Below are 21,823 nucleotides of genomic sequence, written 5' to 3' on the forward strand. Positions count from 1 at the left end.
TTAATTCATTTTTTTACTACCTTCAGTTTGCAGTTTCTAACATCCTGAGGTTTGGCCTATAGGACTGCAAGTTGCTCCAGGTCACCCTCCCGTGCCACACCTGCCCTTTTGCCACAGCCTCCTCCTCTTCAAGGAGTCTGGGGTGACAGCTTGCTGGCACGAGTTGGCAGCCAGCAGCTAAGCTGTCTCATCTCCTCTTCTTTTCCCTGTCATCTCTGGTGGAAGTGCTAATTAGGGATCAAACAGCCCAAAAAGCTGGCAGTTAAAGAAGAGAAGGGAATAACAACGCTTCAGTGCTCTTTGATTTGGCCTTAAATAATGGGAAATGAGTTGCTTGGGAGTCAAATAAACACAAAAGCCCACCAGTTCAGTGGTTGCAGGTGACAGCTGACTGTAAACTCTTCTTTCAGAGGGGCCCAGAGCAACTGGACGCCTGCCAGATTCTGGCCACACCTGTTGACCACCTGTGTGGTTCCTCTCCTATTTGCCTTAGAGGTTATAAAGGTTTAATTCAAGTTGATTCCTTTAGAGTTGAGGTTTGTGAGGGCAAAGGCATGTTCGGAAGGTGCAGGGGGTTGATGTTACTCTTTTAAACTGCTTTCTAAGGCTCTTTTCCTCAGAGCTAAAGGGCACCCTTTTGGTTTTAAGTATCCACATTTCTCACTGTTTCTCTTTGCCATGAATATCTAGACAGGAATTTCTGAACACCTCTGTATCAGAGAATCCCCTAGGGACTGAATAGGTAAACCTGCTTAGTGAAAACTAAAAACCGGTCTAATATTTATTATATCCCCAACATATTAGCATTAACTAAGCATCCGTTTTTCATAACTCTGGTTTCAGATGCTCCAAACTCCATTCCTCTGAGAAGCAAAAGAATGGCTGTCATATGATAAACTTGGGGGCTCTGAGAAATTGTAAAGGGATGCTCTATCAACACACACAGAACGTTAACACTGGACACTAGCCAGAAAAGAAGAGTGAAGTAGGAGGCTGTCAAACTAGTTTTTGCTTGCCATACCACATTTTAAAAAATATGTCTTTATTGATTTCAGAGAGAGGAAGGGAGAGGGAGAGATAGAAACATCAATGATGAGAAAGTCATTGACCAGCTGCCTCCTACACACCCCCAACCAGGAACCAAGCCCACAACTTGGGCATGTGCCCTGACCAGGAATGAAACCACTATCTCCTGGATCCTAGGTCAATGCTCAACTGCTGAGCCACACCCAGCTGGGCACCACATATTTTGGCTGTATATTTGACTTCCCATGTGCCTCGGAAACAGTAGTTTGTTGAGTGCTATACTCAAAGGTTTGCTACTTCATGCTCCCTGGCCCTTTCTCCTCTCTCTGGTTCAGCATCGCAGTCCACTGCTGAAACTTGAAGTGCTGGCGGTGCTCAGAACTCTGCTGGGACTGAACAAATTTTAGTGAACCAGTGGGTGGGTGGAATGCCTTTTGAATGACAAAAGGACCGATGGCCACAAGCTAAAGGAAACTGTTCAGTAATGGCTGTGCTGCAATTAATTCCCACAGCTGTGTTCTTTTCCTTTTATGTATAGAAGCCCAAGGAGCCTGGGGCAAGGAGAGTCTCCAAGCCCAGACCTTAACAGAATTAAAAATAATGGGTGTTTGTATTCAAGCATGATTTGGCCAACAGCTCAGCCTTTTCATTTGAAAATACAGTTTATTTTTTGATGGCACAAGCTTATTTTCTGGAATGCTAAGGATTGTTTCTCCACCTGACCCAGTGACTCCCTTTTAAGGACCTAGGGCATGGAATCTATTTGGAGACAGTCGGTGGCTATTTTTGAAGTGGGGGAGCCTCGGTGAGACAGGATGCATGCTAAATAAGTTGCTCTCAAGATTGACTGAGTTCAAGCTGGGGAAGGGGTTGGGGAAGCAACGAAGTTCCACTAGCACAGCACAGCTCCCTGCAGAATACAGCTGAAGTGAACCTCCTTCTACCCTGCTAGTGGACCCAGTCTCTAAAGTCTGGCAGGCTCAGCTGCAGAGTTTATTATTATGTAAATAGAGTAACAGTGCAGCCTTTTAAGAGTTTTTGCCAAAGGGTAACCCTTTGTCTGCCAAAAGGTAGGCTCCTTTGCTTGCCAGCCCAGTCTGTGCAGTAAACAGTGGGTGACCTATAAGCCAGCCAGTCAACGTGCACTTTGCCTTATTAGGCAGGCCAAGAAGGCTGGTGTCTGGGGACAGCCCAGCAGAGCCCTGGCAGTGGGCTTGCATCCTGTAAGGAGCCCAAGAGCCCAAACCCTGGAGACGTGGCCTAGTACTGCTCAATTAGTTCTAGTGCACTATAGTGACAGGAATATGCACTCTCCTTGGCAGACATACTTTCTGGTATGAATGGAAAACAAGAGGTGACTTCCCAAAGGACAGAGTGGCATATCTCATTTTCCCAGGGCTTTTACTTACTGTGCAGCTTGTTCTGTCATGTCCTGTATCAGGGCTTATGCTATGGAGTATGAGCTTTATCAGGAAATGGTTAATGGTTTCCTTTTAACCCAGAATGTCTGGTAAACTCTTAGAATCTTGTTTGTGTTTCATAGGAAAGTCATTCTAGTCCTTAGGTCTTGTGGGGGGTAGGGAGGAAATATCACCAGGCTGTAAGGTGGTACAGTGGAAAGAGCCAAGTCCTAGGAGCCAGGTGCCCTGGTATCTCACACGGGCTAAATGACCTTGGACAAGTATCACTTCCATTGCTCTGTGGTGTTGTACCCGACCTTTGCAAGACTAATTCACACAGAGACCAAACTGACCATTTAGAGATTTTATTAGTCGGCAACTGCGAGCAGGCTCCTGCCCAAAACAAAACTCGCAGTCTTCACAGGGAGAATACAAAGGCAAAAAACACATTCTGTTTGGCTAGGGGGGGCAGAAGCTAAGATAAGCGTTAATTAACCTTCTTTAGTTAGCTGTTCTCTGGAATTTTGTGGGCGGAAATCTTTTACAAAGAGCCAGGGGAGGGGAAGAGGTCATTGTTTCTACCAAATTTTGTTGCTCTTGCTTATCTTCAAAGTAGCGGTTGTAAGGGTAGAAAATGGGAGTGCTAAGATGGGAGTGCTGTACTTCATTCCCCACTCCTGTTTGTAAAATGTGATGAGAATTAAATCCTTGATTCTCCTTCGAAGGGTAGAGAATTATACTCAGTTCTGAGGATCATTAGTTTTACAGAGTTAATTCTATCTCTAATGAAGGAGGTTAGGCGGTTAAGGAGACGGCCTATAATAAGGGCGGGTATAAGGAGGACTAGGGGAAGGGCAGGCTCCCCCAGGGCTGAGGTTTAGGGCCCAACCCCAAACACTAGGGCTGTAGCCGCAGGCATTCCTGAGGGATGACTCTACAGAGTATGGGAGTCATATACACTGTACACTATATCAAACCAAGACAGCCAAGTCCTATGACACATTAAGACTTTCTGGAAGTTCTGTTTGCCTCAGCTTCAAACTCCAGGCACTGGCTGGGATCTGGGCCTCTGTCCTGTGGAGGGAGCAGAGAGCAAACTATAACTGGGGTGTGTCAGGCATCATCCCCACAGCGAGGTAGGCTGTGTTGTCCTTTTTTACAAATGGGTAAATAAGGGCTCGAGAGGAAGTGACTTGCCCATTTACACACCAAGAAACAAAGGAGCCAGGGTCTGACTCCAAGTCAGTGGTGGTCCAAAGTCCACACGTCTTTTCTCAGGATGAAACAGAAATCAGTCCTTTCTAATAAGGGACCTCAAGTTATAAGCTCAGGGACTCTCAGCCCAGCTGGGGGTGGGGGCAGGATGAGAACCAGAGAAGCTCCAAGGGCATGTCTCCTCACCTGGGCAGCTGGGCTGGCGGAAAGGAGGGGTAGGGAGAGTGATTACCAGACAGTAGCTATCCAAACAGCACCAGCCACCAATGCTATAGGAGATGCCTCTGGCCACCTAATAGCCATGGGCAGGGTGAGGGCCAGGATGCTCCTGAGGCCTTGTGGCCCTAAGTGGGCAGTGCCAGGCCACTAAGCCAGGCGGTTTCCAGCAGGCTTCAGCAGCGGCCCTGTTATACCCAGTTTTCGAGAGATTAATTCACAGAGAACAAATTTAGCATTTGGAATTTATTAAGCCAGCGGCTACAAGGGGGCTCATGCCCTAAACAGACTCATAGCCCTGAATTGTCTTTGCAGAGAGTCTATAAAGGCAAAAACCACATTATGTTTGGCTAAGGGGGGTAGGTGGGGGACTAGCAAAGTGGTATACAGAAACTAAGATAAGTGTTACTTAACTTTCTTGGTTAACCATTCCCTGGAATTTACTCCCTGGAATTTTTACCTGCTGAAACCTTTTACAAAGTTTACAAAGAGCCAGGAAAAGGGAAAGAGATCATTGTTTATCAAATTTTGTTGCTCTTGCTTATCTTCAAAGTAGCAGTTGTAAAGGTTGAAATGGGAGTGCTATACTTCAGCCCTCAGTGTGTGGCTGGGTGGGCTGGCACTGGCACCAGGGGCAGGTGAGGCACAGCAGGACCCTCCCCCAGCAGTTCCCTCTGCTTTCTCTGGGCCAGGAGTTGGTAGCTCCCTCCCTGGCTTCCTGGCCTTGGAGATGGGAGACTTCTGAGCCAGAGATAGGCTCTCTGGCTCATCTCTGGCCATGATGGGTTCTGAGGAGGGTACAAACCCAGCCTGTGTTAAAGTCACCTATCACTTGCTCATGCAGCTCCTGTGGCAATTGGGGGTACCCCATGCTTACTTAGCTGGCGGCATACACAGCCATGCCACTGCAGGCCCAGGGTATATGTCAGGCAACTGGCACAGTGCCAGCAACTTCAGCATGCGTGAGGTGCAGTTATGCAGGGGTCACTCCCGCAGTGCCTTCTCCTCTGACAATGTGGTGGGCCGGAGCTCCACAGAGTGCTCCTGCAGCAAGTGGGCCACAGAAGCGGGTGGCAGTGTCGGGAAGAGCTGCTCCTTCACCAGGTGGATGGGCACGAGGATGGCGCCAACCCACATCATGTGGGGGAAGGCGTCCTGCTGTGTGCACATAAAGTGTTGCAACTGGGACAGTAGCTTGCCCAACAGCCCCTGCACTGCCTGGCCGTCCTGCCATGCTGTCCGACCCCAAGGCCCAGCCATCTCAAGCCATTCGCGCAGCTTCTCAGGTGGGGAGTGGGCCACTGAGCCCGAGATGGCATCACACAGGAATTCATACAGTCCTGCAAAGTGTTGCTCTGGGGAATCCACTGTGACAAGGGTAGAAGCTGGAGGTGGAGCCTGGGCTGGAGCAGGTGATGGAGCCAGAGTAAGTGTTGGGGTGGCCATGAATACACCCGGAGAACTGGGCAGTGCCAAATCAAAACAGGCCATAGGCAAGGGCTGTTTGAGAATCTGTAGTCCAGTGGGCACAGATGTAGGGATGGGTGCAGGCTGGTCAGAGGAAGGGACTGAGGTGGGCACAGATGGGACCATAGCTGCAGACAAGGGTGCTGGCCAGAGGATCTTGAATTTTTGGAACATGAAGGCCACAGAGCTGTGGAATTTGGTCTTTGGGGTGGTCTCTGTGGTCACTGGCACCCCAGGCAGCTCCAAGACTGTGCTCCCTGCATCTGGCACACCCACAGCTATAGGGAGCTTGGAGTGTACTGCAGGACTAGGGACCTTGATAGGAGGAACCTCTGCCATGGGTTTCTTTACACTCAAGTCCAGTGCCACTTCTCCCTAAGTGAGCAATGCATGCCCAAAGAGGTCTCCTGGGTAGACAGGGTTCCCCTGGAGTCTTTGTCATAGCTGTCCTTGGGGACTGGGGCTGGATCAGGCTCAGATGTGGCCTCGGGTGTCTGCACATCCAGATAGTCATGGTAGGGGGCCAGGCTGAAGACATTGTCAGTAATGGGCATGGGTGGAGAGCCAGGGGGCAGTGTACCCTGGTTCTGTAGAAGAGACTGGTGCTCTTGGGCACAGGGTGGGAGTGTTGGTGGGGTGTGGGGAAATGGACTATCTTCGATAAGAATGGGTGCCCCGGAGTGCTCATTGAGCTGGGGCTGGAGAGGCTGTTTCCTGCAGCTGGGCAGCCAGGTAGTCTTCTCAGCATCCTGCACCGGCTTCTCTATAGGCCTTACAGGCTCTGTGCACGGCTGGCTGGCAGGCAAAGGCTGGCATGCTCACTGTTAGGCACTAGGCTGTGGCACTATTCTGGGAAGGTGGTGTCCCCCTGAGCCCCAGGGATGCTCCACAGAGAGAGAGGTCATCCCACGCATAAGGAAAGCCCAGCGTCTAGGGGGCAAAGTCTAGTGGGCACTGTGGAGTGAGAGGTGGCTCGAAGGTTGCGGAGGAGGTCCCTTCCCAGGAGGGGATAGGGACAATCTGGGATTATAAGGAAATAACGAGTGACAGTATTTTTGCCTAGGTCAACAGTTCGTTGGGATGTCCAAGGATATTGTGCGGAGTTCCCAGTGGCTCCTTGGACTATTGTTCTCTTAGTGGAAAGGGGTCCTACTCTGGCCGATTTGTGGGAAAAGATTGTTCAATCCTATCTCTATTCACTTCTAAGGACCCCCCCCCCCCCCCCCCCGGGCCCAAGACTGCCTTGCAGGCTTCCTTTTAATTCTTTCATGTTCTTCAGAAGTGAACAGGGTAACCATGAGTTGCTGACAATCGTCCCATGTGGGGCGATGGGTGTGAAACACAGACTCTAGTAGCTCTATAAGGGCCTGCGGTTTTTCTGAGAAGGGGATTTTGCGTTTTCCAGTTGTAGAGGTCACTAGATGAGAAGGGAACGTATACAACAAAAGGGGATCTTCCTTTCAAGTCCTTGTCAGCTGGCGGGGCCTCCCGCAGGGGGAGAACAGCACTAGAGGACGACAGTGCCTTTTGAGAGGGGCTCCCCATATCCTCCTGTGCCAAAACCAGCCTTTTCCCAACGGTTGAGCATACATTGGAGCAGAGTTCTGATTTTCGAGCTACCCCTGCTCATAGTGAAACTAATTAAAACAATTAGTGCGGCCAAGGGAAGAAAAATGAGAAAGATTCCTAATGTCTTCCAGAAGGAGGCAAAGGCCGAGTCCCATCATCCTGTGAGAAGGGAAACCAGATAAGACAGGCGGCGTAAGACAGAGGAGGAGAAGGAATGGAAAAAACTGGGTCTCGGGTAAAGAATATAGTCAGAGGTTGCCTTGGAAGACTAGGTCCCCTATCTTTGGAGAAAGCAGATTTCAAAAGAGAACGGGATAGGACTCAATCAAGAAAGATCCTCTAAGATACCTGAGACAAGAGAAATGAAATTATAGCACAGGAGAACTAATATATGTAGACTACGTGAAATAAGAGAAACTGAACAAATTTATAAATTCTGTGTATTCCTTGAACCCAGATCTTTCTGTGCACAGTGTCAGAGACAGACAAAGGAGAGGGGAGGCCTCCAAAGGGACCCTGTCAGATGCCCGTCCGTCCGCTGCCTCACGGTGACTTAGTTTGGCCTTGACTAAGGTGCACTGAGTCACCGTTATGTCGTCGTGGCCGACCACGGAAGCGAATTGGGGCCCATTCAAATCCCATAGCAAAAGCCGTGGGACTACAGACACATTCACTCGACACTCATTCAGAGGCTATGACATTCCCACCCAACAAAACCTGACTGGGACCTCTATACGTCCGGGGAGGTGATCAGTCTCCCCCTTGAACAGATTTTCAGAGCCAGGTAAATCCCTCCGTCGGCATCCCGACCCAAGGAGGGACCCCACACAATTAGAACGGCCACGTCTGGCCCTAATTGGTGAGAGTCCAGAGACTAGTCTAACCAGGAAAAAATTTAAAATTATTTCTTACCTCCGGATATGTCCTGAGGGACTCCAAAAGGATAGATGGCTATAGGGGTCAGTTTCCCACCTGCAGGGGAGAAGTCCTTGTTGTGGGGCTCTGAACTTCTTCAGGGGATACCCCCCTGTGACAGCAAGTTCTCCGTTGGGCCAGTCGTGGAGGCCTGGCATCTTGGAGAAATTTTAGAATTAGATCTCGCTGGGGCCTCCAAATGTTGTACCCGACCTTCTTGAGACTAATTCACAGAGAGACCAAATTGACCATTTGGAGATATTACTAGCCAGCGACTGCGAGCAGGCTCCTGCCCAAAACAAAACTCTCAGCCTCAAACAGGGAGGATATAAAGGCAAAAACCACATTCTGTTTGGCTAAGGGGGAGACAAGTGGGGGACTAGCAAAGCAGCATACAGAAGCTAAGATAAGTGTTAATTAACCTTCTTCGGTTAGCTATTCCCTGGAATTTTGTGGGCGGAAATCTTTTACAAAGATCCAGGGGAGGGGAAGAGGTCATTGTTTCTACCAAATTTTGTTGCTCTTGCTTATCTTCAAAGTAGCAATTGTAAGGGTAGAAAACGGGAGTGCTATATTTCACTGTAAAATGTAAGGTTATACTGAATGAACTTTCTTAAATGACCTCTTCATTGTAAATTTCTCATCCAAAATTACAATTATAACATTCTCTCCTTGACCCCTTTGTTCTCTTCAATAATAAGGTTTAATGAGTATTGGTGGTTAATAGCCACAGCTTAACATTCAAGGGAAGTCTACAAGCTTTTAGGCTGAATCCATTTTTCCTCTTGAGTTTTTTTCCAAAATTTGAGACATACCTAGAGACTGGAAAAGGCTCTATACTGAAGTTTTTGTTCAGATTTGCTCTACTTCTTGAAAGTGAGTAGTTATGGCTCGTGAACTGAAGCTGCAGGTGAGACAGATCCACAAATGCAGGAGGACCCTGAGTTAGTCATGTGGCCGGTGACCACACACTGGTTTCTTCTTCAGTTGATTATTCCTGCGCCTGATGCAGGCACTGGACAGCCTATCAGGAAGGAAGGCGTGAAAGGCAGCTCCTTCTAACTGCCCATCTCCATACACAGTAGGTCCTCCTCTCCCTCTCCCCACCTGCTCTTTATGGCTCCCACAGGGATGGCTCCCACCGCTGGAGTTATGCTGGGCGCCTGTGTGTGGACTTGCTGCAGCAGGAGAGGACATCTGAGGTGCTGGTGGCTAGGTGTCTGTTTCGACCGTGTTCTCTCTCTTCTTTTAATTGAGCTGTGTCTGCTTCTAACAAGAAACAGGGAAAGGTCAAATCATTTTTGCCCTCCTGTTTAAGAAATCATTTTTTCTCTGTTTTAAAAGTCTGTTGCCACCTCTGTTGAGTACTTGGCTCCCCAAGACATGGGCTATGCCTTTGTCTTACTTGTTGTTATCACATGAACCTGTGACCTGTACAAAAAAGGACTTGTTAGCTTGATGTTAAGTGCCACTAGGACTTTATAGGACCCCTGAAACTCAATGCAAAGCTCGTTGGCCAGGGGAAAAGTGACTGAACTTCAGATGTTAAAGAGAAAAGATTAGCTGTGTTTCTGGGACAGAAAGGAGCAGAGAGAAGCCTCTGTAGTGAGTACATTTTCTTTGTGCATCACAAAGATGTCCGGATGGGAAGGGGCTTCTTGTTGGAACATAAACTGGGAGTCCCTGAATTTGAAACCACCAAAGTTTACCACATTGTAATTTCCAAGTCTATTGTTTGAATTTTTTACATCTTAGTTATCTTGAATGAGGAAGTTAGAATTCTAACAGGTAGGCAACCGAGTTTTCAGATTAAAATTTTAAATATATCTATAGCTTTTTTCCCTTTTTATTAAACTTATTGGGGTAACACTGGATAACAAAATTTTACAGGTTTCAGATGCACAATTCCACAACACACCGTCTATGCACTGTATTGTGTTCTCCACCCCAAGTCAAGTCTCCTTCCGTCACCATTTATTCTTCCTCACCCTCCTCGACCTCCCCCATCCCCACCCAATATGTCTATAGCTTTAATGATAAAAGATTATTTGATTTTGAGGGATAGTCATAGGTTTTGGAAAATTAAAAGAATTTTTGCCTTTTTAACGGGAGGAAAATTAATCACTGACTCAAATGGATGATTCTGTATTAATTGGTGGTGTTTGACTCCTCCTTAATTACTTGAATAAGTGATTAGCTACAATGAAGCAATAATAAATATTTCACTCCAAATCAATGTGAATGTAAAAAATCATATAATGATTTACATTTGTCTAGGACACACCAGTTTACATATTTGCATACACTGCCACGATTAATTGCTTCAGCTCATAGCATCAGGTGTTTTGAAGGTAAGAGGGGGAAGGAAGAGCGAAATGTTCCCTATTCTAGGAAGGAAGTTCTTGCAGAATCCTGCAGTATATGTTTCAGCTCTGCTTGTGCTCTTGCTCAGCCTGCAGTTCCAGGGAACTGTCTCTCATTTTATCCAGGAAGAATTTATCTTATATGAGGAAGATAAATATACATACTTGATAGCATAAAAAGAAGTAGGGAAACCTCCAAAGAGTCAGTGATAATGAGGTGGAAAGAAAAGGGCCTTGGCATATGTGCAAGACTCCATCCTTAATGTACAAGGTGATTTCCTCATCTAGACAGTGAACTCATTGAGGGTGGGAACTCTTCCAGAACACTGACTGCCCTGGTGTCTGACCTCTAGTAGTTGCTCAGTGAATCCTGTGTGAGAGGCAGGGATGGGATCTGGAGGTGGGGTGATTGTGCACTGCGGGAGGTAGGAGAAGTGGGGACCATGAGAAGGTAGAGGGGAAATCTGTGACCTTGGTCTTTTGCATAGTGGATGCAGGTAGATAGCTGAGTATCTAACTAGGAGTATTATGCCAATAGTGAAAACTGTCAGCCTCCATTTGCATCTCCTCTCAACAGTGAAGCCCCGCACCTTAGATCCTAGCAGTTAGCCTGTTTCACCACTTCAAGTGGCTGTGACGTGGTGGCTGGCCTGTCACATCTGATAATGGAGACCAAAGCCTAGGTGGCACTGTGCCAGCCATGCATGGGCCACCAGGTCAAGGGATCACAATAATGAGTTTCATTATTTGAAAAAAAGTTGGCTTTTATAAGCTTTTCATCCCACTATCTACAGTCCCAGTTAAGAGGTTGAAATGGTAAAAGACATGCAAGCCACATATTAGGAAATGACGGGGCTACACCCACATTCCTAAGGAAGTATTCCCTCCCCGCCTCAGGATCATGCAGCACTGGTGTATTCAGCTTGGTATCAGGCTGGGGGAAGAATCTGGGATTCCTTTTTCTACTTGGGCTTCAGTGATGGCTTCCATGTTTCTTTAAGGCAGATGAATCTCCTCTTTCTGGGAGACTCTCCATTGCCTCCTTCCCACCTCTGAATGGCTTGTTTGGGTCCCCTTTCAAGTCCTTCTGCATATGTGCACCATTTAAGCTCACATCTCCTTTAAGCATCATTCTTACTCCATTTCCCATGTTTATGTCACCTCCTCCTTCTCGCATGTCCATCCCTGTCCTCTCCACTCACAGCTTGACTCTCTAGACACCTTCTCCAAGAAGGCTTCCTTTATCAAAGTTTTCCACCTGATTCAATTTTTCTCCTTCTTGGACATAATACCATGCATGGCTTGCACTAGTGGTTTTGAACAGTGGAGCATTTTATAATCACCTGGGTAGGGAGGCCTTCATTTTTAACATGCACCCCATGTGACTTTGAGGGGCACAAAGTTTGATATCACTGACCTTATATCAGATGTTAAATTTATTCATAAGTACAAACATACCTTTAGTCATTTCAACAAGCAGAACAGACTATGTCTTCAACTTCATCATAACTTCCACATGCCAGCCATTCTGTGAGAACACAATCTGCTTTCTTGGTGATTATTGCCTGTTCTAAAAGCTGGCATGAACACGTCAAATCTCACTGACCTTCCTCCTCACTCTCTGATTAGTTAGCAAATGCATGGGGAACCTATTCTGAGACTCTAATAAGGTCTTAGGTACCAGTTAACATAACCTCGTGCAAACATTAGAGATGCTGGGAATGGCAAGTTGCTGCACTTTCCTTGGGTTTCCATATTTTTACTGTTGTTGAGGTTGCCATTGTTGTTTTTATTCAGATGCCCTTTTGAGGAGAAGGAAACCCATAAATGATATTACTCAAAGCTCTTTCCTTCAAATCATCCAAGTTAAATCTAGAACTGCTATCAGGTATCAACAGTCGTTTTATATATTTACTTGTCTACCATCTGGGTTTTTAGACTCAATAAAAAATTTCTCATATCTGATGATTCAGTATTTCCTAGCTTTCAGTTCATGTGAAATCCATCAAATACTGAGTATCGAATGATTGGAGTTGGCAGGAGCCTTCTTAGACCTCCCTGGATAATTGTAATTGTGTTGGCCCCCTTCCCGCCGACTGGTTCCCCTTCAGTAAGGGAGGCCTTGGGTCCCTGCAGCTCTAAAGATACAACATTCTGTGCCTTATGATGGTCTAGGATTCAGCTTCAGACTCTATGTAGCAAACACCTAAGTGTATGTTGATTTGTCAAATTGTTGTTTAAGGACCCAGTGTGTGTTGGTGTTATAGTGTGTCAGAATTTCATTCCTTTTTAAGGCTGAATAATATTCTGTTGTATGTATATTTCAATGTACATTTTATACACGGAACTAACTATGTCTTTTCTTGCTCTGAGAAGCTGTTGACCAGCCTCTTTCCCCCTAAACTACCTGGATTATTTTCCCCAAGAATCATTAGCTATTAATTCAAAATCACCCAGAAGTTAAAATGATTAGAGTTAATTTTCACTACAAATTTTAACATTGCTTGTTTGAACATTTATTTTAAAGATAATAATAAGTCTTTTGGGAGACTGCAACCAGCCTTTTCTTTAAAAAAATTTTTGAATATAGCACAACTGGCATGGCTCTTTCAGCACATCTGATAAAGACATGCCTGTGAGTTGTAATATTTCTCATTGGAAATACTTTTGCCTTTTCATCTCTACATACATGGCCTGTTTTAAATTACCTTATGTAGTATGCAACACAGAATTTTATTTGCAGACTTGTCCTAAAGATTACTACTAACCAGAATTCACAAAGCATTTCACAGTCACACAGGAGAGAATTTCACTAAAATAAGGAATCTGGAATGTCTGAATAACGAGTATGTGATAAAAGAGAAATGAAAAGGACTCAGTGGGCTCCCCACGGGTGGGATTACCTCATGTCAGGCAGTTCTGCCCCAGATTAAGGGTCTACACAAATAAAATCTGCCAAAGAAAATGAGAATACCATTTATAGCTGCTTCTAGCATGCAGAATACTTCTTTCCTAGGCTGTAGAAATATATCTTTCACTTTGGAATTTCAGCCCAGGCATCCATCATCTTTAGTAGTTTATAGGAGACTTCATGAAAATTATTCTGTGGCTCTTCTTAACTTTAGAAATGAACCAATAACTCACAGCAGTATGTATTCAGACAGCTGTTTCATAATTTCACCCTGCCCAGTACTGCCCACATCCATGTCAGCCCATTTTTCTGTGGACTGGGAGAGCTTCAGGTGCTATTCAGGGAGCTCTATAAGGAGACGCAAGGTAACCTCACATAGGCCTTGGCAGAGGTGTGCCATATGCCCCATACCCAATATCTCTCTTTATCAGATACTATAGAGCCACATGTGGGTTAGATAACATGCTCCACCTTTCAGAGTACTTCCACATCCTTTCTCTCATTTAATAGAGTCCTCACCTGCATATTTACATCTTGATTTTATTTTGGTTGATCAGGGGAAGATGGTTTTTTCCCCTTTGGAAACACATTTTCAGTGGTTACTCTAGGCTTGAGTGTTTCTCCTAGATCACACCATAGCTCAGTCTCTCACCTGCACATGGGGATAGTGGTAGGGTCTCCTGCAGGCTTTGTGAGGACTGAATGAGTTTAATGCCCAGAGCACTTAGCATTGTGCCCATCCCTCGTGGTAAGTCAGGGAGAGTCCAATCTTATCCTGTTCTTTTCATCGTGACACCATGTGCACTGGAAAATGGCAAGTTGCCAGTTGGGGCACCCGGCTGCTTCCCTTTTCATTGTTTTTGTTTCCATTTTCTCCACCATGATAACAACCCCAGAGCATACTTACCCCTGTGTTGAGAGTGGGGGTGGGGAGCGTGCATGTTGTCAGCTGGAACAGTTGGCAGAGCTGGCTTCTTAGTGTTATCTCCATGTAATCCTGAGCCACAGCTGTGCACTGCCCTGCCCAGTCCCTGAGGGTGTGACATCTTGATCCTGTGTCATCTAACCCCTTAGTTTTTTACCTTGGTGATTTAGGAGGTGATCCTTCTTACCTGGACTCATACTGACATTGTTCACGGTTGGACTACAGGATCATCTTCCCTGTTTTTCCCATTCTGGCATGTCCCTGGCAAATCTAACATTTTCTCCCCATTTTTTCACACCCACAAATATTTATGTTCCACATCATTGATTCACATTTTAGGAAAGACAAAACTTTAGTGGGAGTCTCAGATTAAGAAAGGAATAATAATACTTTTCCTTTATGCTACCTATTGAGGAAATAGAATTGGCTTATTAAAAGGTAACCTGTGATTTAAAAAAGATAAAAGAAAACAAGCTAAGCAAAAGAGATTATGGATAAGGCTGGTTCTAAGAATGAGGAAGAATAGAGGTGATCTGCTTGCTTGACTCATTCATTCTCACTTATCCAGTACTAGGACGTTGGTAATTGTCTGGATCAATATAATTTATAGACAAGATATGCATGTGGAAGAAATAGGCGGACTGATGTTGTGCTTAGGCCCACAAGAACAATTGCATTCATGATCATGATTTCACCCAGATTTTTAACTCAAGTCTAAGCCTTGGGATTTCAAGAGGACCTATTGCCTTCATCTTTATTTGTACTTAGTTGTTTTGGTAAGTACTATAGAAGTAATTCATGTTTATGTGGAAACTTTGGAAAAAAGGGAAAAACATGAACAGAGTTATCTCTGAGTTGTAAGATAATGTTTTGGTCTATTTGCTATCTTTCGGGTAAGGTCTTTGTGTGTATCTCTAATATAACATATCATGAAACATTTTCCAAATTACTAATTCTTTCCAACCTGATTCTCTTGTGTGATTCATTTACCCCTTCTCGTCTATGTCCCTCTAATAAGCTGGTTCCAGTTTTATATGTTTATAAGCAAAACTGTGGTAAATGTCCTTGTACTCATTTGTAGCTCTTAATTTAAGAGCTTTTGTCTCAGTTTCCTTGGGAACATTTCCAGAAGTAGAATTATTGAGTCACTGTTTCATACACTCTTCCGGTAACACCCTTCCTAGTCCTTCTCAATAAGGTGGGAGCCCTGGGAAGAGAAGGAAGAATCATAGAGTGATCCATTGTTTGTATGACATACTCCCACATCCCCTCCAGGCACACTGACTTCTGTCTTTGCCTTAGGGTCTCTGATATGCCCTACCTTTCATATCTGGAGTGTACTTTAGCTTGAGGAACATCTATGGAGCCAAAAACAGACCAATAAATCGTATGAGATTTGTAAAAAGCAACCAGCAGCTTGGCTTGACTCCTCCTTGTAGGGTGAGACTGGCCCCTTAGCAATTAAGCCCACACGAGGTATAGATCTAGGAGACCCTATGACTTCAATTCAGGATGAGTTTACAGCAGTGACCTCTGTTATTTGGTGGTCAGGCTGAGAAGGAGTGTGGAAGTTGTCCTGAAGACAGTTAGAGAATGTGAATTTCCAGTCTGGCACTGCCATACCCTAAGCTATGTGACTTTGCTAACATTTTTCAAAATGAATAACAAGTGATCAGAAAGGCCCCTGTAGCTCCAATTTTCCCAGAGTCCAAGGTTTTTTAATTTACCAAGGCCTGATTCAGTAGTACCAATGATCCTACTTTGAAGACTCTAGTGCTTTGAAAATGGAAAAGATTGGTGTTTCTGAGTGGAAAGAGTAGCAGAGAGCTTTGTACATTTCTTTTTTCCATGCTGAGCTGGTAGTTAAGTGATGCTGTTGAAAAGGGAATACAGCACCCTCACAGTTTTAAATTAAGATGTCTTCTCCCTGAAATTTAAGAAAATCACACCTACAAATTAGTTTCTCTCCAGACAAATTAAATACATTAACCTCCAGAATGGTGTCAGGACATTTTTGCCTAGTTTGTAGTTCCCCTGTGTGAATGAGCCAGCCTAAAATAATAATAACAATAATAAAAATAGTAGTTATATCATCATAATTTATAATTACTAAAGAGTAAATGGAAAAATGTCATGGATACGTTTTACTGATATAAAATGTAGATTTCTTTCCCAGCTGGGCATGGCTCAGCGGTTGAGCATCGACCTATGATCCAGGAGATTGAGGTTCAATTTCTGGTCAGAGCACATGCCTGGGTTGCAGGCTCGATCCCCAGTAGGGGGCATGCAGGAGGCAGCCAATCAGTGACTCTCTCATTGTTGATGTTTCTCTCTCTCTCTCTTTCCCTCTCCCATCTCCTCTCTGAAATCAATAAAGATATTAAAAATAAAAAAAGGTAGATTTCTTTAGTCTTATTTGGTTTCATGTAGATGAGATATATAAAGAGATTACATTGTGATTGCATAGTTTAGAAAACATTTTGTATGTTTTTTCCCCAATAATCAAGCCATATTTAAATGTCTACTTTGTGTCATTATCAATGGGTAAGGCAAGTAATTCTAGTAAAATCCCATTGCTAACTTAAAAAGAACATCCAATTATTTTTATTCTGTACTGGAATTGCATCTTAAAAATTTGAACTAGGCCCTGGCTGGGTAGCTGAGTTGGTTGAGCGTTGTCCTGTGCACCAAAGGAAGCCAGTTAGATTCCCGGTCAGGGCACACACCTGGGCTGTGGGTTCAATCCCCAGTTGGGGCATGTACAGAAGGCAGCTAATTGATGTTTCTCTCTCATATCAATGTTTCTCTCTCTCTTCCTCTCTTTTCCTCTCTCTAAGCATGTCCTTGGGTAAGGATTAAATAAACAACAATCAATGAGATACCACTACACACACATTAGAATGGCAAAAATCAAAACACTGACGTCACCAAATGCTGGTGAGGATGTGGAGCTACAGAACACTCTTTCATTGCTAGTGGGAATGCAAAATGTACAACCACTTTGAAGACAGTTTGGCAGTTCCTTAGAAAACTAAACATACTCTGCTATATAATCCAGTAGTCACACTCTTTAATACCCAAAGAAGTTGAAAACTTCTAGCTATAGAAAAACCTGTGTGTGAATATTTATAGCAGCTTTATTCATAGTTGCCAAAACCTTGAAACACCCAAGAAGCCCTTCAGTAGGTATATGGATAAATTAACTGTGGCACATCCAGACAATGGAATAGTATTCAGCACTGAAAAGAAATGAGCTGTCAAGCCATGCAAAGACATGGAGGAAACTTAAATCCATATTACTGAGTGAAAGAAGCCTATCTGAAAGGCTACATAATGTATCATTCCAACTATATGACATTCTGGAAAAGGCAAAACTATGGAGTCATAAAAAGATCAGTAGTTGCCAGGGGAGTATAGTTAGATGAGGGCAGAGCACAGAGGATTTTTAGGGTAATGAAAATAGTCGGTATATTATAATGGTAGATTCATGTCATTATATATTTGTCCAAACCCATAGAAAGTACACCACCAAGAGGGCACCCTAAGATAAATTGGACTGTGGGTATGTCAATGTAGGTCACCCTTAGAAAACTATGTACCACTCTGGTGAGTGATGTTGACATGGGGGTGGCTGTGCCTATGGGGTCTGGAGGCCATATGGGAGATCTCTGTACCTTCCCCTCAATTTTGTAGTAAACCTAAACCTGCTCTAAGAAAATTAAGTCTTTTTAAGAGATGATAATAAAATAAACGGGGCAGTCAAATAGATAATGCTTAATTTAAGAGCTTCTGTCTCAAATTAAAATTTTTGAACCTCTAGTAATATCTGTTTTTCCTTTTCCCACAGTTTCACTCATATGTTGTTCATAAATCTTAACTATGGGATTTTGGCTCCCTGTTAGGTAAAATATTTCATTTAACTTAACAAAGCAGACTCAGAGTAGCCTGGGAATAGTTAGGCGGCCTCCTTTCCTCCCAGAACATCGAGAGACTCTGTATGTATTTTTTTTTCTTGTTTGTTTATTTTTAGGAAAAGGAGGAGTCCTTTTGACTCCCCTGATCCAGGCTAGGGTGCAGCATTGTCTGCTTAGCTGAAGCACGTGCTGTGCTTTGGCCGGAGACCTGAAGTGGTAACATCCCCAGTGCCCCATCTCTGGAGCCAGCCTGCTCCGGCATCCGCAGGCCGAATGTCAGCTTGCAATCTGATTACAGGGTTTGAGCTATTCCAGCCTGCAGCCTCTTTTCTCTGCCTTCCTATCCTCCCAAGGACACAAGTGCCTGATTGCTCTAGCCCAGCGCTGTGAAAGCCTCATCCCAGTGCTGCTTACAGCAGCGAAGACTGTGCTGGGTGAGAATTAGCTGTAGAGCAGGCTCTGTTACTGAACTTTCTATGTGTAACCATGATCAGAAGCCCAGGGTTTTCCAGCTATTTGGGAGCTTTCAAGTTCTCTGAGAAACAAGGTAAGGCAAGAGAAATAAAAAATGTACTTCGGTGTATATTTTATATCATAATGAGTGCCCTGTGTCCTCCATTTTACCCTGTGTTCTGCATCCAGATAGTTATACAGCGTTCTTAAAGGACACTTTAAATATCTAATGGAGTTTAAATTAGCTTATTTTGGGGGTTGCTGAAAAACATGATTTTTTTTCTTTTGTTATAAAGATATTATTAAACCACTAAAGCCTTATTTAGCAAAAAATGCCAATTCAATTGGAACGCCCAAACTTTGGATCAAGTTCTGAACTTTTAAATATTTTTCTAGATCAAATGCTATAAAATTATTTCCGGTAGTCAGTGGTGAATGTCTTTTTATTAAATCTTCATGTGAAACAGTTTGAAATAAAATGTTGTCCTTTTAGTGGCTTCCTTTCCAGCACAGAGGAAAATATATGCTCTCAATTTAAGCATGGAAGTGGTGTCACAGACTCAGTTCACTGACTGAACAACAATGAAATACCGAGGTTATTTTGAATGTCTCAGTTGAAATTCAGCCATTGTATGTGAAAGTATTTTCTAGCACAAATGCACTATAAGGAAGTGATTGGAACAGTTCAGGCCTCAGATTCAGGAATTTTCTTCTATAATATTTGATAGCTTTTGAACTGAGTTCTCTTTTTAAAAAATATATAACAAGGTATTTGTATAACTAGGAGAAAAGCCTTGATGTTGGCAGTATTCCTTTCATTTTATTATATTCCTCTAGTTGGTCAGACTTTCCAGATTCCAGGATTCTGGATGTATTCTGATGGATAATGACATGTCAGCATGTGGTATATCTTGTACCTCCTTTTCCTCAGGCTTCTGAGACTAAATATTAACCAGTAATAAGCACTTCCATAGGGGAAGGTTTCTGTAAGTGGCCACTTGTGGTTTTCTTGGTGGACAAATGGCTGCTATGCCAAAAGCTGTAAAACAGATTACTTGCCATTAGACTGGTTATAAATTTATCTGCACCTGGTTTTGATTAACTGGTTCACTCCATGTGTGTTTTTGCTGCATGGGATTATTCCCAGCTGACTTTACATCACATCTATTTTGTCTTCAAAAATAAATAAGTGGTTGATTTGATGTGTTGTTATTTTTTAAATTTTAGTGAAGGCAATAAAAACATGGCTAAAGCATTCTCCTTCTCTTTATCAGCACCTTACCATGCCCCCCCCCCATGCAGTCTTTAAAAGCATCTCAAATATATCAGACAGTAAAGGCTTTCAATATTTCTGGTTACCTTGGTCAACATTTTTTAAATTTTTCTTCTAAATATATTTATACCTATATTATTCAATATTTAATTGCTTTGAGTTATTTTTGTAGCTATATGAATTTAAATGATACCATTGAGCTTTGTCAGTTTTTTTGGGGGGGGCGGGGGTTTGTGTGGTTTTTTTTACTCACAGGTTATGTTGACTTTCTTTCACTAGAGAAAACCAGAAAATATTACCTATGTAAAATGTATTTGATTCTTAGAAGGTATCATTTTTTAAATTCACTATTCTTGTCTGGTTAATAGCTTCCTTTTTCTTAAATTATATGTCCAAGAGGAGTTTGAAGAATTTTCTTTCCCATTGGGTTTTTGTTTTGTTTTTTAACTTACTATATAGCTATCTCAATGTTACGTTATTTCTTTCCCCTTAGATTTCAAAAAGAAAAACTTAAGCTTTATTGGATTCCCACATCAAAGGAAAGTTCTAAGGTAAAGTGGTCTTTACTCAAGGAGTCTTGTTTTGAAGATTTGTAGTAGCTTTTAAAATTATCTCTTAAATTCCTAATTTATGCATTTAAGTGTTTGTCAGTGTTTTCTCTCCAGAGTTTGATTTGTTAAAATATTTGCAGCAAGCTAACTTAACAGTACATTCAGTCAGCAAAGATTATTTTTATGTATTTAATACTGTTTGTAGGAACTATTTGCAGAACAGGATGTTGATCTCTGTAATTGCAAACTCATAAAGAGCTGTTATCTTTTTTTTTCTCGTACCTGCCTCTAAGCATGGGATGTCCTTTTATAATCTGTCCATCAAGTAAGGGAGCCTTTGATTTTTTTAAGAAAGGGTTTAGTCTTGTTCCTCTCCTCCCTGTCTCCCTTCCTTCTTTCCCTTCTTCCCTCCCTCCATCCATCCACATGACTTGGTGCTGCTCTCTTAACCTTTCCGCACTTCAATTCCCTTGGCTGCAGGGTTTTATAGATACTAATTCGATTTACCTAATGTGCTACAACCCTGTGGTGTATCATCATTGATATAAGATAGTGTAAAAGTTAAAATTTGTGCCAAACAAGATAACTATATCTCAGGTGCTTCTTAGATTACTGTTCTTAATAGACTTTGAGATTTTCATGTGGAAACAATGTTATTATCCCTTCCACATAAGCGTGGATCTCACCCTCCACTTCCTTATGCTGGAAGGACCCAAATCAATCTGCCCCTAACTCCACTCAGATGCTCTTGTTCCTAATGTTTATGTATGACATTATTTCTCTACTAAAAGTGGTTTGCATTTCAATAGCATTGGAATAAATAGTTGTCTGACTTAGGTCCTCATGAGGCTAAGCCTGACTCTGCATTTGAAAATAGCAGAATTGATCTTGTGAACACACAAGAGGGGATAAAGACTTGATGAATTTCATCCACATTTTAGTATCAGGTAAACTAGAGCAGTGATGAGCCAGGGTCATCAGGAAGGTTGTTTAATTTGACTCATGAAATCTTCCTTTTCTAGTGCTGAACACAATTTCCCATCTTTGCCATATTTTTAACAGGATCTAAGGCTTATTTTTAGTTTGTTCAGGCTTTTATAACAAAACACCATACACTGGTGGCTTATAAATAACAGAAATTTACTTCTCACAGTTCTGGAGACTGGAAGTGTGAGATTAGGGTGCCAGAATGGGGTGAGGGTCATGTTCCGGGTTTCAGACTGTCAATTTCTTATATCCTCACTTGGCAGAATAGTCTAGGGAGGTGGCTGGGTCTCATAAAAGCATTAACCCCATTCATAAGGGCTCTACCCTCATGACCTAGTCATCTTCCAAAAGCCCCCACCTCCTGATATCATCACCTTTGAGGATTAGGATATCAACATATGAATTTGAGTAAACCCAAGCATTCAGACTATAGCTGCTTCTTTCCCAATATGACCCTAGCAGGTTGGTTTAGCTTTAATAGTGACTAAGAAAAAAGGAATAAATAGGAAGGGAGACAAGATGATATTGCTTATTCAAGGATAGGAAAAGTAAAAAATATGAAGGTCACACACTTCCATGGAGAGAAGCTCAGAGGGACACAGCTATTCTGACAAGGTGGGTATTATTTCATGTGTACC

The 21,823-nt window shown here is 43.3% G+C and overlaps 1 protein-coding gene and 1 pseudogene across 8 annotated transcripts in view; one reads left to right on the forward strand and one right to left on the reverse strand.

The window, feature by feature from the left end:
- SVIL (supervillin) overlaps window positions 1-21,823 on the forward strand; it is a 238,304-nt gene that overhangs the window by 111,900 nt on the left and 104,581 nt on the right. For all 8 annotated transcript variants that reach the window (XM_087823810.1, XM_087823774.1, XM_087823777.1 and 5 more), the window contains one exon: window positions 20,141-20,198. In XM_087823810.1, the coding sequence (XP_087679936.1) occupies window positions 20,141-20,198 (58 nt within the window). Of the gene's footprint in view, window positions 1-20,140; window positions 20,199-21,823 lie in introns of those variants that run through there.
- Window positions 4,694-11,354, reverse strand: LOC107524421 (uncharacterized protein C15orf39-like; annotated as a pseudogene).

Source organism: Miniopterus natalensis, chromosome 1 (assembly GCF_054644295.1).
Source record: "Miniopterus natalensis isolate mMinNat1 chromosome 1, mMinNat1.hap1, whole genome shotgun sequence".
NCBI lineage: Eukaryota > Metazoa > Chordata > Mammalia > Chiroptera > Miniopteridae > Miniopterus > Miniopterus natalensis.